At 38.5% G+C, this 18,208-nt stretch overlaps 1 protein-coding gene and 1 long non-coding RNA gene across 2 annotated transcripts in view; one reads left to right on the forward strand and one right to left on the reverse strand.

The window, feature by feature from the left end:
* Positions 1-18,208, forward strand: part of LOC115232646 (long-chain fatty acid transport protein 6-like) — a 63,943-nt gene that overhangs the window by 20,724 nt on the left and 25,011 nt on the right. Inside the window, exons 4-7 of the mRNA XM_029802644.2 lie at positions 6,730-6,840; positions 8,268-8,492; positions 13,189-13,347; positions 15,815-15,939. Coding sequence (XP_029658504.1) covers positions 6,730-6,840; positions 8,268-8,492; positions 13,189-13,347; positions 15,815-15,939 — 620 coding nt within the window. The remainder of the gene's footprint in view (positions 1-6,729; positions 6,841-8,267; positions 8,493-13,188; positions 13,348-15,814; positions 15,940-18,208) is intronic.
* On the reverse strand, positions 2,735-4,121 carry LOC118762094. The gene is made up of 3 exons (XR_004997871.1): positions 4,110-4,121; positions 3,327-3,331; positions 2,735-2,827 (listed from the first exon to the last, which is right to left on the reverse strand). It is a non-coding gene; the product is annotated as an uncharacterized LOC118762094 (long non-coding RNA).

An 18,208-nucleotide genomic window follows, 5' to 3' on the forward strand; every position in this document is an offset into this window, starting at 1 on the left:
GCCTTGGGGTATGTGCTGTGGTTTACTGTGATGCTCTTATGGTTACTGTATTGAAAGTATTTTACGTAGGATGTGTGCAGTGCCCAGTAGTTCTATTTTCTACATGTTATATATATTTGTTGGTCCTGGTGTTTTTGTTATGTATTTGTCTGAATATTTTTTTATCAGACCTAATGCACCCACTATGATAGGAATTGTATCTATTTTTAGACTCCATATTCGAGTTACCTCTATTTGCAGGTCTTTGTATTTTGAAAGTTTCTCCATTTCTTTTAGAGAAATGTTGTAATCTGTTGGTATTGATGCATCAATTAGAAAACATTTTTCTTCTTCATGAAATACTAGGCAGTGGTATTTTATTATTATTATCATTATTATCATTATTATTATTATTATCATTATCATTATTATTATTATTATTATTATTATTATTATTATTATTATTAATGAATCAAAGAACAGTGCACGCCCTCAGTGTGACACTGGGGTACAAATATACAAAGTCCACTATATCATCATGACTACCCATCTGATAAGGATACACCAGGCACATGCATCACAACCATATGTATGCAACATGGTGATCTCATATCAAGATAAACAGCACATGACATTGCAGGTGGGGCCCAATTAGAATTTTCTCCAGGTTGAGTAGCCCATCCCACTCAAAAGGTCCCGAAATAAAATTTGCTTAAGGATGATGATTGAGACACCCATGTTTCCAGGAGTTAAGTATTCAAACCCCAAAGAATTCCTCTCAACACATGACTATGATGCTCTCTAACTACTTTTGTTTGTGATTCGATATGCACTTATCATCAACCACCAAGTGGCTCAAGTGGTTATGGTCAAACAACTGACAAGCAAACCTGTGGTATTGAGCAGAATATTTGCTGTAGCCCATCTTTTATACCAAGACAAAACATGTCCATGATAAATCTTCCAATCAGTTAAGATCAGAAGCCATGAGAGCCACTGTCTGATATTGTATGATGGCTTTTAAATTATTATTATTATTACTATTATATTCATTATCATCTTCTTTCAATTCTGTTTCCATTTCTTATTTCTTTATTGCCCACAAGGGGCTAAACATGGTGGGGACAAACAAGGACAGACAAAGGGATTGAGTCGATTATATTGACCCCAATGCATAACTGGTACTTAATTTATCGACCTCGAAAGAATGAAAGGCAAAGTTAACCTTGGCAAAATTTGAACTCAGAACGTAATGGCATATGAAATATCGCTAAGCATTTTGCCCGGCATGCTAACATTTCTGCCAGCTTGCTGCCTTCTGTTTCCATTTCTTGCCGAGTGTTTTCCTGACACCTAGGGCAGAGAAACTTACTGTATACATTGGTAGGCCATTTAAAATAAACACACCAGGTTGTTCATTTACAAAGTTCTGTGATAGAGAAAAAGGAAAAGAAAGACTGAATGAAAAAGGAAAAAATAAAAAAAATAAAAAGTTAAAGAAAATATAGGGGAAAAAGGGAAAGAAAATTCACAGTGACAATGCTTTTCTCCGTATGTGTGATATACCAATTAAAACAATCTTTTACACTGTCTGCATGGATGGATCATTCTTAAATGATTTTCAGTTCCTTTGTTGATCATTCCAAGTGTTCCTACAATCACTGGTATTGTAACCATCATGGGATGCCACATCCTTTTGATTTCGATTTGCAAATATTTATATTTTCTGAGTTTATCAAATTCTTATGCCAAGATATTTGGTCACAAGGTTTGCTCATGTCAGTCAGTAAACAGACTTTATTGTTTTGGTCTTTCACAATAACATCTGGTGTATTTGCTTTGATAATCTGGTCTGTACACACTGGGAAGACCCAAACAATCGTTACATTTTCTCCCTCAGTTACAGCCTCAGGGTGGTGCTTGTACCATTCGTCAGCAGATTTGATTTTATAAAGCTGACACATTATCCAATGTAGATATTGGCCAACTCTGTCATGTCTGTTGCGGAGGAGGGAGCCCGCCGACGAGCAGAAGCAGAGGAGTAAGGATGATCAGTAGCAGGAACGACAATGACGACACGGCGAGGCCCCTCGTCCCGTCCGCGTCCTCCTCTACGTTCCCCTCCGAGCGACCGCCGCCGCCGCCCTCCGTCGCCGCCGCCGCCCTCCGTCGCCGCCGCCGCCCTCCGGACGCGATTACCCGCCGAACTTAAGCATATCGCTAAGCGGAGGAAAAGAAACCAACCGGGATTCCCTAAGTAACGGCGAGTGAACCGGGAGAAGCCCAACGTCGAATCTCGTCGGCCGCGCCGGTCGTCGAGAGCTGTGGCGCAAGGGTTTTACACGGTCGATCGTTTCGCCCGGCTAGGTTCGGAGTCCCCTCGATCGGGGCTGCCCAGAGCGGGTGCCAGGCCCATTCGGAGCCGGCGGCGATCAGCGGTGTTCATCGGTTGCTTGGGAACACAGCCCAAAGCGGGTGGTAAGCTCCATCCAAGGCTAAATACGGGGACAAGTCCGATAGCCGACAAGTACCGCGAGGGAAAGTTGAAAAGAACTTTGGAGAGAGAGTTCAAGAGACCGTGAAACCGCCCAGGGGTAAACGGGTAGGACTGCTCACCGCGATCGCGAGGGGACTCAGTCCGCTGCTTCCCGCCGAGGCGCCGTCGTCGTCGACGAACGCGCCGGTGGCGGCCGCTCGTTCCGCGGGCGGTCGTCTGCCGCCTCGTCGGCGCTCGATTTCCGGGGCGTCGGTATCGGACGCACTTCCCCTCCGATCCGTCGTCACGACCCGCTTCCCGTCGGGCCGGTAGGCGCGCGGCGTCCGCAGGTCGCAGACGAGAGCCCCGTCGCTGCCGCGCAAGCGGCGGTCGGTGGGATCCACGCGCTCTTCTCGACCGGGCCCGTCGCTCCACGTAAAGCGCAGGCACGGCTAACCGACGGAGACGGGCAAACGCACCTCGCCCTTAGCACGAACGACGCAGCGAGTCGCGCGCGGCCTCTTTCCGGAGGTCGCTAGCGATGCGGCCGCCCACGCGCTGCGACTGCACGGAACCCTCGCAAGGGGCGACGCACGTTGCGGTCACAGGACACCCCGCCCGAAAAGCCGCCTGCTGCCGCCGGTCAGCGACGAGCATCGGCAACCTACCCGACCCGTCTTGAAACACAGACCAAGGAGTCCCAGTCGACTGCGAGTCGTTGGAGCCTTTCACTTCGCGAACTCTGACGGCACAGCGAAAGCGAGAATGTGACACGACGTCACCGTCCTGCTTCGGTGGGACGGCGCTTCGAAGCATCGTTCCCGGGTCGGGTCCGCGCGTTCGCCGCGACGTTCGCGTCCGGCGTTCCCACTCCGACTCAGGTGTAGCAGGCAGCCGGGGACCCGAAAGATGGCGATCCATGCCCGGTCGGGACAAAGCCAGAGGAAACTCTGGTGGAAGTCCAAAGCACCTCTGACGTGCAAATCGATCGTCGGAACCGGGTGTAGGGGCGAAAGACCAATCGAGCCGTCTAGTAGCTGGTTCCCTCCGAAGTTTCCCTCAGGATAGCTGGCGCCAGCAGGAGAACGACACGCAATTCTGTCCGGTAAAGCGAACGACTGGAGGCTTAAACTTTACACCCAGAGATTAGGTGATCCATTGTTTCAATCTCATTGTTGCAGTATCAGCACTTTGGGTCTACACCATTTTTCATCACATTGGCTTGAGCAGCCAAGATAAAGTCTTCACTTTCTGCTGTTTAACCCTGAGCTCCATAGCGACTGATGGGTGTGCATCTATTCTACATCAGTTTGTTCACTACAGGCTACTTATATGTTATGCAGGGGTTTTTATTCCCACCTATCAGCCAATTCAAACACATTTTGTTTTGCTATTGATTTCACCTTCTTTGCAACTACAGTTTCCACAATTCCATCATGCTGTTTAATGTGGGTATCATGCATAAACTCACTTGAAAATTTTTTGCTCTCCTTCATAACAGAATGAAGCTTCTTACATATTCCATGGTTTTCAATGAGCTTCAGCATCCAGTCGTTAGATGTTTCAAGATATTTTGCCAATCCAGTTGTGGTTTTGTAAGAGATTTCAAATTGGATCAAGTGTCGACCTCCTTGAGCTTTGGGTAGGTAAAGACAATCTGCATCTGCCTTTGGAAGGTGTATCTTATTGCAAATCAGCAGCTTACAGATTTTCCTGCCAGTCTTTCTTATTTTGCTCATATTCCAGTTCAACACATTGAAACTATATATAACAACTGGAACTGCTAAGGAATTTATAGCTAACACCTTGTTGTGTGCATTTAACTCAGATTTTAGGACTGCTTGAACTCTCCTGTTTCATTCCTTCCTGATCTTCCCTTTGATGCTTGCATGCTGAATATCAGAGCACTCATTTATTCTGAGTTATTTGTAAGTTGGTTCCTGCTTGAGTTCTTTTATTACTGTATCAACATTCAACACCACTGAATGTGAGGTTTTCAATTTCCCTTTCTGGAAAGTGACCTTGGCACATTTATGAAGACCAAATTCCATCCCGATATCATCACTGAATGCTTTCACAGTACATAGTAGTCCTTCAAGCACATCATTGTCTTTGCCATAGAGTTTTAAGTCCTCCATTGATGATGATATTATTATTATTATTATCATCATCATCATCATCATCATCATCATCATTCTGTGACCTTTTCAGTGACTCTCTGTCCCATGTATTTCCACTTGTCTTGCCTATTCCATTTTGTAGTTCTGTGGTATGTATACATAAAACTAAAGTGAAGATCAAATAAGTAGTACATGTGTTTCATTGGCAAAAGATGACCATCTCCAAGTATAACAATTCTTTTGTCCTTTTACATTCTTCTCTATTTAAACTTTTGTTATCATATTTATGTCGAAGCACACGGACTTTATTTTAGTTAATTTTGCAAATAATGAAGAATTTAATTACCTAACTTCATTATTAAACTGGATGTTAGCATATAAACTGACATGAAATTGGGGATATAAAGTTTTGATTTAGCTCACCTTAAAACAGGGAATTTGCATTATAATTGAAAGTGGGGTTTCAGGAAGGTTGTTATCAGAAGGGTTGAAGTTGTTTATGTTTTTTTATGTCATGTATTTTATAAAGAATAGCTTTGTTGGTTACAAAAAAATTGCGAACATGCTAACTATAGCTCACTGCATTCTGATTGTGACAGTGACGAGAAAAGTATCTTTGCAACTTTGGCAGACTAAATATCAGAAGATATTTTTGCGGAACCCTTTAGCATTTAAACCCACCATATGGGCCTAAATATTCTTCCTGTTTTATGTTCAAACTGATATGATCTGGCCTCTCACACCTCCCCTACTATGTCATTTAAAAAATAAGCAATCACATCATTGAAATCTCAAAGCTATGAGATAATGCATAATTCTTTTCTACTCTAGGCACAATACCCAAAATTTTGGGGGAGAGGACCAGTTGATTAGATCGACCCCAGTACACAACTGGTACTTAATTTATTAACCCTAAAAGGATGAAAAGCAAAGTTGATCTCGGCAGAATTTGAACTCAGAACATAAAGACAGATGAAATATTGCTAAGCATTTTGCCTGGTGTGCTAATGTTTCTGCCAGCTCGCCACCTTGAGATAATGTATAATTAATTCAAAACAATCTCAATAAATAGGCATTACATTTGATAGAGTAATCTGAATGCTAAAGAGTTACTGCTGAGCTTTATTGGGTTTCATATATGCAAACATTACTCCTTGATGGCTGTTACAAAATTAATTATAGCATCAATGCACCATCATCATCATTTCATTTGGAAGATAAGACTGAATTCATGAAATGTTAATGGATGTAGGAATACTATTGTTCCAAACTAACAAAAGATTAATAAGAAAATTAAGAAAAAAACCTTAATTAACTTCAAATCTTAAATGTCTTCAGTATATTTTTGTTAAGGAAAAGCTGTTTGACAAACATATGCACACAGACCTACATATGTTGTCTTTTTTAGCACTATACATCTTTAAGTGATCTCACTTAGACGAAATGCTATGACTTTGTAGCATTTAAAAATACACATAAATAAATCATGTGTCCATCTCTTATGTGTCCATAGCTTGCACTGGGTACATCTTATGGAATTTCTACCTACGCCTTGCCTACAGATCGAAGTTGGCCCATCTACCCGAAGGCATTTGTGATTTGTCTGCTTTCTAACTTTGGTTTTTGCTAGGTTCACTCTAAGGCTCTTCAATTCTAGACCTTGCTTCCACATCAGAAATTTCTTCTCAAGTTCTGCTAGTGATTCAGTTATAAGGTCATCAGCATAGAGGAGCTCCCTGGGGCAGCCTGTCTTAAATTCCTTTGTTATTGTCTGGAGGACTATGATGAATAATAGAGGGCCGAGGACTGATCCTTGGTGAACTCCTACTTGTACCCTGAATTCTTTGCTGTACTCATTGGCAGCCCTCCCCTTACTGGTTGTATCCCTGTACATGGCTTGTACAGCCCTTACCAACCACTCAAGGACAGAAGTAATTCTATCAACACACACATATCTACCATGTCTCATTAGCACATTCATTCTACTAACATTCCATCCGATCTTTCTTCCCCAGAAACTGCAACCCATGAGAACTCCTTTATCTATAGACGCAGCTATTTGAAAGAGATGGTGCATCTGTTCTATAACCAGGAAAGCCACCATACATTGTATGTTTTAACAGTGATTCTAAAAGTATTCTTTTTATTTTGCAGGTCTTATAAGAGTTGGCTTAATACCTTCATTGTTGAACTTTAATGTTCAGGGCCAGGGTTTGGTTCATTGTATCAAAGTCTGTGAACCTGTTTGCATTATTGCTGATAGTGGTAAGCCTTCTTTTATTTTATCCTCTTTTTTATTCTTTTTGTTTTGTTTTTACATGTTTCAGTTGCTGGACTGTAGCCATGCAGAGGCACCACTTTGAAGGGCTTAGCTTGACAAATTGACTCCAGTTATAATTTTTTATTTTAAGCCTGGTATTACTCTACAAGGACATGTTCAAACCAGTACCAGTTGTCAAACAGTTGTAGGGTTAAACACAATACAATAAGAAAAGGCACACACAGGGACCTATACTGATACATATATATTTATCTATGCACACACACACACACATATGTATGTCTATACACACACACACATGCACACACAGAGGCATAGGTATGGCTGTGTGGTAAGAAGCTCGCTTTCCAATCACATGGTTCCAGGTTCAGCTGTACTGTATGGCACCTTGAGCAAGTGGCTTGGGCTGACCAAAGCCTTGTAAGTGAATTTGATAGATGGAAACTGAAAGAAGCCTGTCGCATATATTAATATGTGTGTGTCTTTGTGTCTGTGTTTGTCCCCACCACCATCACTTGACAATTGATATTGGTGTCTTTACATATCTGTGACTTAGTGGTTTGGTAAAAGAAACTGATGAAACAAGTTGTAGGCTTACAAAGAATAAGTCTGGGTCGATTTCTTTGACTAAAAAGCCCTTTAAGGCAGTGCTCCAGCATGTCTGCAGTTGAATGACTGAAACAAGTAAAAGTATATATATATATATATACACACACACACATATATATATATATATATATATATATATATGTATGTATATGTGTATGTATGTATGTGTGTGTGTGTGTGATTGGTGGATCGGAGAAATCCTAGAGCATTGGAGAAAACCATCATTATCATCATCATCATCATCATCATCATTGTTTTAGTGCCCACTTTTCAATACTGGCATGGGTCAGATGGAGTTTTGCTGAGACAGATTTTTCTATGGCCTGATGCTCTTCTTGCCAATTCTTACCTGTTTTCAAGCAAGGTAATATTTCCCATTTTCCCATGGTCAAACATATTTTCAAACAATATTACGAATGTATAACAGTCATTATAACAATCATGCTATGTCGAGACAAGGATTCACAAACATACACACACATACATGATGATGATGGTAATGATGATAATAAAGATGATATTGGTGGCGATGGGTGATCTTCATGTCTGAAGATTATGAAGAAGATAGGCCAGCCTTTAGGTGGCTATGTAAATCAAAGTAGCAGGATTGACATAAACTCACATTTCTAAACCATTCACTTTTGATGATAGGCCTTTGCACCAAGGTGCTCAACTTCACTTTTCACATTGTTAGAAGCTCTTCTTCTTCATTATTTGTTATTTTATTGTTACAATGTTTCAAGCAAACTACAATGTTCTACTCTATGTGTAAAATTATCTATCGAAAATAATCTGTTTTCAGATCCTAATATGCAACGGAACTTACAACACGTCTATCCTGAATTGAACAATATTCCAGTTTATATAATTCAAACATATGATATATTCTATCCTCCACTTGAAATTTCCTGGACTGATTTTGATGATATTTTGGCTAAATCTTCTGATGCTCAAATTGACCCTGCAATAGCTAATTCAATTGGTTCTTTAAAATGTGCCATGTATATTTACACTTCTGGAACAACAGGTAAATAATAATTACTTATGTTTTTTGATGTATGTATGTTTGAAAGTATCAAACTTTGCTGTTTGCATCGTCCATATTTGTAAATGCTGGTGAAGACATGTGATCATGTGGTTAGAGTGTTGCATTCTTGATTATAAGATTTTGATTTCAATTTCTGGACCAGGACTGAGTTATGTTTTTGAGCAAGACATCTCATTTCACATTACTCCATTCCACTCCACTGTAAATGAGTTACTCTGCAATAGACTAACATTCTCTTCAGTGGGAATGTGGTGTTCTCAGTCTCTTACATGCCATAGGCCTGCTTGCAAACCCAGGTGGGTGGCATCATTTAAAAGCTATAACTATATGAAGAAGAACATTGTAACCAGCAGCAAATCACAACATCTCATTGTCTGTAAATGCTGTTTAGATCAGGTAGATTATTTTTTAAATTTTTTATTTTTTATTTTTTATATTTTTTTATATTTTTTATTTTTCATTTCTGTATGAAGCATTTAGATATGTAAATAAACAGATCAATATACAGACGGATAGGTATATAGACTATATGAACAGACACATATGGAGACACGGATCCACACATATAAAGATGCACATCCATACACACAAACATGGTACATAGTTAAACCACACACACACACAGACATGCACACACAAGGAGACAGAGGTGCATACGTATACAAACACATGCTCACACACACATACATAGAAAATACACAAACACGGACAGGCAAGCACATAAATATGTAGGATACATACATACAGATGCACACACATACATACATATGCATACGCATACATATATACATACATACACATGCAAACACACACATACATACGTACATGCATGCATGTATAGGCACACACACATACTGACCCACTGATCCACACACATGCGCACAAACAAACAAAAGGGAACGCAGTGTAAATAACAGACAGAGTCAAGACTATTGAAACGGTTGCAACATGCAACAAAAATTTTAGAAAATAGATATAAGAAATAAGTGGAAATTTTACCTGTGAGTGTGTTAAATAATAAGGAAGAGAATGACTCTCACCAGACACAACAGAATATGCTTCAACACACGAACTCATATAAAGAATCTTGCAAATCAAATCCAAAAACGAAATATATATATTACAGTTATGTTGAAATAGGTGATACAGGAGAGTGCTGCATTGACAACAAAATATTTGTGGAGTAAATTATAAAGCTTTGCAAAAATGACAATTTGAGTTTGGCACACCAAGTTGGACAGAATTATCATTTTTATAAGAATGGGATGGATCATATCTGAAAGCAGCTCCAGGATTTTTGATGAATGAATTTGTATGTGGTCTATTTCTGAGAGCTATTTTATTGGATCTCTGTGTAATTTGGCATGCTAAATGTTGTTTTAATGATTCAGCATTAAGTGCTGCAGCATGCCTCTGCTGATCTTGGGAAAGTCTTATCTCCCTTCTCTCTTGAGATTCCATCTGATGTGCTGCAGCATGCTTTGGCTGATCTTGAGAAAGTCTCATCTCCCTTCTGTCTTGAGACTTTCGCCTTCGGTTTCCTGCAGTCCTCCTTGCTTTGTAGGTGTTTGTGGAGAGATTACGTCTCCTCTTTAGTGGCATATTTTTTTCAATATTGTAAGCAAAAAATTATGGACATAGAAAACAATATGTAGTCTGATCAATAAGTATCCGGACTGTTGCTATTGTAATAAAGCTAAAGCACACAGAATAAAGCTCTTTGGCACAGATTGACCTTAAACTCTGCTGTGCAAGCATACTAAGTTTTAACATTCTAGCTCTCTTCCACTGTTTACAGCAGTGCTTGGAAGAAAAGTGTGTAGCATTTGATCATCGCATTGACTAAGACAGAAAATTGAGCAGAGAATCTGCATCAAATTTGTCAAAAATTTGGTGATACTTGCTCAGAGGCCTACACAAAGTTTTCAAAAGGCCTTCTTTGTTCTTGACACAATCAAGGAGATCCTGTGCAACTGAAATACGAGTGTCTTTTGGGTCAGCTGAAAGCAGTTGTGGCACAAACTTGGCAGACTTGAATTTCATACCCAAATCTTCAGTGAAAATAGACTGAACTGAACTGTAACTAATCTGCACATCCTCTGATAACTCACGGATGGTGATCTGATGATTTCCCTTCACAGATGCATGCACATCTGTGATCTTTCTTTGTTCTACTGGTTGCAGGTCTCCCAGAATGTTTAACAACATCGAGACTTTTTCAGCCATCTTGAAAACGTCTGACTCACTCATACACTTGTGTGCGACTCATACACTCCTCTCCATACACTTTCTGCAACTTTGCATAGGCCCCTGAGTAGGTATCACCATAACAACTTTCTCTGTGATGGTCGATGCAACAATCAGACACTACACAACTTTCTTCCAAGCACTGCTGTAAACAGCAGAAGTGAGCTATAATGTTGAAATTTAGTGCGCACGCACGCACAGCAGAGACCAAGGTCAATTTGTGCCCAGTAGCTTCACTCTGCATGCTTTAGCTTCGTTACTATGGCAACAGTCCGGATACTTATTGATCAAACTTCATACATTAATCTATTTTTGTAAGCAGTTGTATGTATGCAGTATGCCTGTATTTTTGTATGCTGTGTAAATTAACCAAATATAAGCAAATTGCAAATACTTTACAACCTTGCAACTGCTGTGATAAATTATGAACTGGTAATTGAACAGTAGATGTATATTTTTATATACTTTGGATCTACCATCTCACTTTTTTTTGTCAAGAATTTCAGCACCAGCTATTCTCATCACATATGTATATGTATGTGTAGATGTCTGTATGTGTTTAATAACGTATATAGCAAATGTGCACAGACTCTCACAGACATTCATATACAAAATATGATGATACACACATATACACTCTCACATACAATCACATATATATAGTAACAGAGACACACATGGACATACATCCACACATGGACATACATCCACACATGTCAGTCATCACATATATACATGTATGTGTAGATGTGTGCATATTTAATAATGTACCTAACATACAGACACACTCACCGACACACACACATACACACACACTCATACACCTACACACATACTCTCACAGATACATACACAAAATGTGACATCATTGTCGTTGTGGTATAAACTGTCCTTTACTATCACATATGTAACAAACATGCAAACACACACACACAGACACATACACACTCATATAAAATGTCCTGTACTATAGTTGACTATATAAAGATAATGTGTATGAAATGTTATATTGTTTTAATCGAAATGCAAAGAAAAAAATAAAATGTTGACAGTCGTAGGGTGTAATACTATCTAGTAAGAGAGACACACACCAACATACTTTCATGTGTCAGTTGTCACATATGTATATGTATGTGTGTGTGTGTCTGTGTGTGTGTAGAATAATGTACCTGACATGGAAACACACACATACACACTCATACGCTCACAGACACATAGGCACTCATACAAAATGTGATGCTGTCCTGAACACAGAAACACACACACATTCACAGATACATACACACACATACACTCACACACATGCACTGACAGACACATACACACTCATATACAAAATGTGTTGTTATCGTTCTCATGGTATAAAATATCCTATACTATATTTGACTATTGAAAGATTATCTCTATAAAATGTTATGTTGTTTTAATTGAAATAAAATAAAAGTACATGTTGACACTCTTGGGGTGTGATACTATATTACCTTGTAAAATTTGATTTGATTTGGTGGAGATGTTTGAGAATGTATTGGGAATAGACAGAGAGACAAAGAATATTATATATATAATGTACACACACACACAGACACACACACACACATAAATAGATAGGTAGGTAGGTAGGTAAATAGATAGATAGATAGTTTGATAGTTAAATACAGAAAGATAGATATAGATAGATAAATAGAGAGATAGTTTGATATTTTGATAGTTAATTACAGATAGATAGATAGATAGATTGATAGGCAGATAGATAGATAGATAGATAGATAGATAGATAGATTGATAGGCAGATATAGATATAGATATAGATAGATAGATAGATAGATTGATAGGCAGATATAGATAGATTGATAGGCAGATATAGATAGATAGATTGATAGATTGATAGGCAGATATAGATAGATAGATAGATTGATAGGCAGATATAGATATAGATAGATTGATAGGCAGATATAGATATAGATAGATAGATAGATAGATAGATTGATAGGCAGATAGATAGATAGATAGATTGATAGGCAGATAGATAGATAGATTGATTGGCAGATATAGATATAGATAGATAGATAGATAGATAGATAGATAGATAGATAGATAGGCAGATATAGATAGATAGATAGATAGATAGGCAGATATAGATAGATAGATAGATAGATAGATAGGCAGAGATAGATTGATAGGCAGATATAGATAGATAGATAGATTGATAGGCAGATATAGATATTGATAGATATAGATAGATTTTAGATAAATATAGATATAGATAGATTGGTTGATAAATATAGACAGATAGATAGATAGACAGATAGATATAGATAAATTGATAGATAGATAGATATAGAAAGCTAGCTAGCTAGATAGATAGATAAAGAGATGATCACTTGTTCCTTATCTCTTCCCATATATTTGCTCATTGTCTCATTTAAAGGACTGCCCAAGCCATGTATTCTTACACATGTGAAATGTCGCATGATTTGTGTATTAGCTGGCTTACTACAGATAACTCATCATGATATCATCTATAACACGCTGCCCTTCTACCACACATCTGGTCTTCTTCTTGGAATGTTTTTAAATATTTATGCTGGTAAGTAAATCAATCACTAGACTCCAGAGTCTATGATTTCTTTTCATATGACATATCATCATCATCATCATTCTCATCATCATCATTGTTTTAATGTCCTCTTTTCCATGCTTGCATCGTCAGATGGAACTTGATGAGATGGATTTTTCTATGGCCGGATGCTCTTCCTGTTATGAACACTCACCTGTTTCCGAGAAAGGTAGTATTCCCCCTCCCCACTCATGATCAGACATGTTTTCATGGAAGGTTAGATATGAAGGACACTGCTTGCATGATGGTGAAACTCATTTACAATCATCACATGATGTCAATGCAAGGAGACAATAACATATGCATGCATGAACACACATGCACATACACACACACACACACACACACATACACACACACACACACACACACACACACACACATTCACGCATACTACAGATTTCTTTTTAGTTTCTGTGAACCAAATTTATGCATACAAGATTTTGGTTAGCCCAGGGCTATAGAAGACACTTGCCCAGGTGCCACGCAGTGGGACTGAACCTGAAGTCATGTGGTTGGGAAGTAAAATTTTATACCATACAGTTATGTCTGCATCTGTAATAATAATCAAAATATCCATGTCTGTGCATATATATATATATATATATATCGGTGCAGAAATGGCTGTGTGGTAAGGTAGCTTGCTTACTAGCCACATGGTTCCTGGTTCAGTTCCAAGTGTCTTCTACTATAGCCTTGGGCTGACCAAAGCCTTGTGAGTGGATTTCGTAGATGGAAACTGAAAGAAGCTTGTCATTATATGTATATGTGTATCTGTGTTTGTCCCCACCACCATCACTTGACAACCAATGTTGGTCTGTTTATGTCCCTGTAACTTAGCAGTTCAGCAAAAGAGACTGATAGAATAAGTACTAGGCTTACAAAAAAATAAATCCTGGGGTTGATTTGTTCGACTAAAGGCAGTGCTCCAGCATAGCCACTGTCAAATGACTGAAACAAATAAAAGAATACACACACACACACACACATATTTGGCTTCTTAAATGAGCAATCACTGAGCTTTTTCCTGTTTTTTTTTTTTTAATGTGGACAATGCTCACTGCTGCAGCATTATATCTTTTTGAGTATCAGAACTTTGTTGATATTTTGTTTCTTTTTCACAAAAAATAACAAAATGTTTTAAAAAATTCATGATAAACTAAAAACTAATATATGTGTGTGTGTGTGTGGTGTGTGTGTGTGTGTGTGTGAGTGTGTTAATTTAAATGCAATGAGGTATGTGTTTAAATCATAAATATAATTAGTTTAGTTAAATGGAAGGATGCCCTGGAGATCCAGCCACCAACCAGCATCCAAACTACACAAGTGCATTGGTGCTGGGTGATCAGTCTCAATGGGAGACAAAATCCAAATTAGGCAAAGACAGCCTGTCCTAGATCCTGTGAAACTCTAGATGAGAAAGCACAAGAGGTCCACAACCATCAAGCCTGAGACTGATTGTAAAAAGTCAATGAGAACTTGGTTGAAGAGGAAAGTACGCAACATAACAACTAAGTCTGCTTTACCTTTCATCTTCTTGCGGGTGAATGAAATATGCACCAGTCACGCACTGGGGTTGATGTAATTGACAAGTCCCCTCCCTTAAAATTTCAGGCTTTGTTCCTATAATGGCAAGCTGGCAGAAACGTTAGCATGCACGGGCGAAATGCTTAGTGGTATTTCGTCTGCCATTAGGTTCTGAGTTCAAATTCCTCCGAGGTCGACTTTGCCTTTTTCCTTTTGGGGTTGATAAATTAAGTACCAGTTATGCACTGGGATAGATCTAATCGACTTAATCCCTTTGTCTGTCCTTGTTTGTCTCCTCTATGTTTAGCCCCCTGTGGGCAATAAAGAAATAAGTTAAGGTGGCAAGCTGGCAGATTAATTACCACGCCATGCCCATCTTCATGTCTTGAGTTCAAATTCTGCCAAGTCAACTTTGCTTTTCATCTTCTTGGGGGGGGTCAATGAAATAAGTACTAGCTGAGCACTGGGGGTCTATGTAATTGGTTATTCCCCTTACCCCAAATTTCAGCCCGTTTGTCTATAGTAGACAGAATTATTACTACTATTACTAACATTAAATTTTTCTTACTACTACTACTACTACTACTACTACTATATCCTCCTCGTCGTTGTCATTGTCATCATCATCATTATCATCAGTATCATCATCATTGTCATCACCATCAGTATCATCCCCGTCGTCATCATCGTCATCGTTAGTGTCATCATCGTTGTAGTCATTGTCGTCGTCCTCCTCCTCTTCATTGTCATCTCCATTAGCATCATCATGGCCATGGTCATTGTCGTTATTACAATGTGTTGGTTACTACTGCTAAGGCTGCTGCTGCTACAACAACAACAACAACAATAACCACCACCACCACCACCACCACTACTACTACTACTACTACTACTTTTTATATCTTCACAGGTACAACCACTGTAGTGAAAAGAAAATTCTCTGCATCTACATTCTGGGATGATATTGAGAAGTACAATGCCACTGTTGTACTTTATATTGGTGAATTATGTCGTTTTGTATTGGCTCAGCACAACGTAAGATGTCAGAAGTGTTTCACTATTGAATATTTGTTCAACTGTTTTGTCATCAAATTTCTATAGAAATACACTGCCTTTGTTTTAATTAATTTTAAAAATGTTTAAGTTCATAAAGTAACTTTGTCGTTATTAAGTTCATATAAGATGGTGAGCTGGCAGAATTGTTGGCATGTTGGGCAAAATGCTTAGTGGTATTTTGTCCATCTTTACATTCTGGGTTCAAATTCCGCTGACGTCATGTTTCCCTTTCATCCTTACAGGATCAGTAAAGTAAATACCAGTTGAGTACTGGAGTCGATGTAATTGACTTATCCCCGCCATTGAACTTGCTTGTACCAAAATATGAAATCATAATTAAGTTCATATTTGGTACACAAATTAATACAAAAATTAAATGGGAGACAATTGCAGCATGGAAGGTGTTTATAAGCCATTTAAGAAACACACAAAAACCATTAGTTTCACTTCAACATTTAAATTTTTAATTTGCCAAAATATCTTCGTTGCTTTGAGACCGTGACCTGTTCACTGATAAAATTCCATGCTGCAATTGTTTACGTTTCAGCACACAATCTCAAATGAGGTCGTTTGCTATGCAAGTACATCTCCGTAAATGGAAGATTTTAAACTTAAATCAGTTTAAAACAGAAAGATTTTGGTCATAGAACTAAGAACAATTTCAAATGGGTTGGTATTGGTAGGGTCAAGTAATACTTTTAATACAAGTTACAAGTAAAAAAAAAACCTGCATTGCAGAACAAACTTAAGTTCACAAATCTTGAGTCAATGTCTGAGTAAATTATGCAGCACTTTGAGCAAGTGACTCCTGCAATAGCCTCAGGCTGGTCAATGGCTTGTGATTGAATTTGGTAAAATGGAAACTGAATGGAAGTCCTTATATTGTGTGTATATATATATATATATATATATATATATATATATATATATGTGTGTGTATGTATATATGTATGTATATATATATATATGTATATATAAAGGGAAGGTTTACGAAAATAAACAAAAGATGAAGGCAGGTGGTGTACATATATATATATATATATATATATATATATATATATATGTATATAAGTATGTATGTATATAGGTATGTATGTATATAGGTATCATCATCATTATTGTTTTAACAACCAATTTTCCATGATTACCTTAGTTGGATGGTGTTTATTAATGCAGATTTTCTACAGCTGGATACTCTTCATGTTGCTAACCTTCACCTGTTTCCAAGCAAGGTAACGTTTCCCCATGGCCAGACATGTTTCTGCAAGATATCAGAAATAAATGAATGACACTGCTTGCTTGACAGAGATGTTCATTTATAACGGCAAAAGAGACACAACTGCACACACACCCACAATGATTTACTTCTTTCAATTTCCATCTAGTAAATCCATTTGCAAGACTTTGGTTTGGCAGGAGCTATATTAGAAGACACATACTCAAAGCGTTATGCAATGGGCGAGTGTCCCCAAAACCATGTTTCTCGTAACCAAATTTCTCCACTATACAGTTATGCCTGTATGTATATATTTATGTATGTATGTGAAGGTGCATGGCTCAGTGGTTAGAGTGTCGAGTTCACAATCATGAGGTAGTGAGTTCAATTCCTGTACCGGGATGTGTGTTGTGTTCTTGAGCAAGACACTTTATTTCACGTTGCTCCAGTTCACTCAGCTGCAGAAATGAGTTGTGATGTCACAGGTGCAAAGGTGTATCGGCCCCTTTGCCTTTTCCTTGGATAACACTGGTGGCGTGGAGAGGGGAGGCCGGTGTGCATGGGTGACTGCTGGTCTTCTATAAACAACCTTGCCTGGACTTGTGCCTGAGAGGGTAACTTTCTAGGTGCAATCCCATGGTCTGTGTCATGACTGAAGGGGGTCTCAGATGTATGTATGTATGTATGTATGCATATATATATATATTATCTGTGTATATGAGTGTGTGTGTGCACGCGCATGTGTGTGTCTATGTAAACATTTACATTCTGTACAAAGATGAGCTGTGGATGGAGTTAGTTGACATTTCTCTGCTAAAATTCTGTCCAGTAGCTTTATGCCTTCGAAGACATGTGGAATGAAAACTCTCTCAATCAAAAAATGGGCAAGTGTAAGCAACAGGAAGGGTATCAAACTGTAAAGCAATGCCTCATTAATATGCATTTTGTCTAACCAATGCTAGCATGTAGAAGGATAATGAATGAACTAATGAACAAACAGGCTGATCACATATTATATATTTCTGTTTCTTA

The sequence above is a fragment of the Octopus sinensis genome, linkage group LG2, assembly GCF_006345805.1.
Source record: "Octopus sinensis linkage group LG2, ASM634580v1, whole genome shotgun sequence".
Lineage (NCBI taxonomy): Eukaryota > Metazoa > Mollusca > Cephalopoda > Octopoda > Octopodidae > Octopus > Octopus sinensis.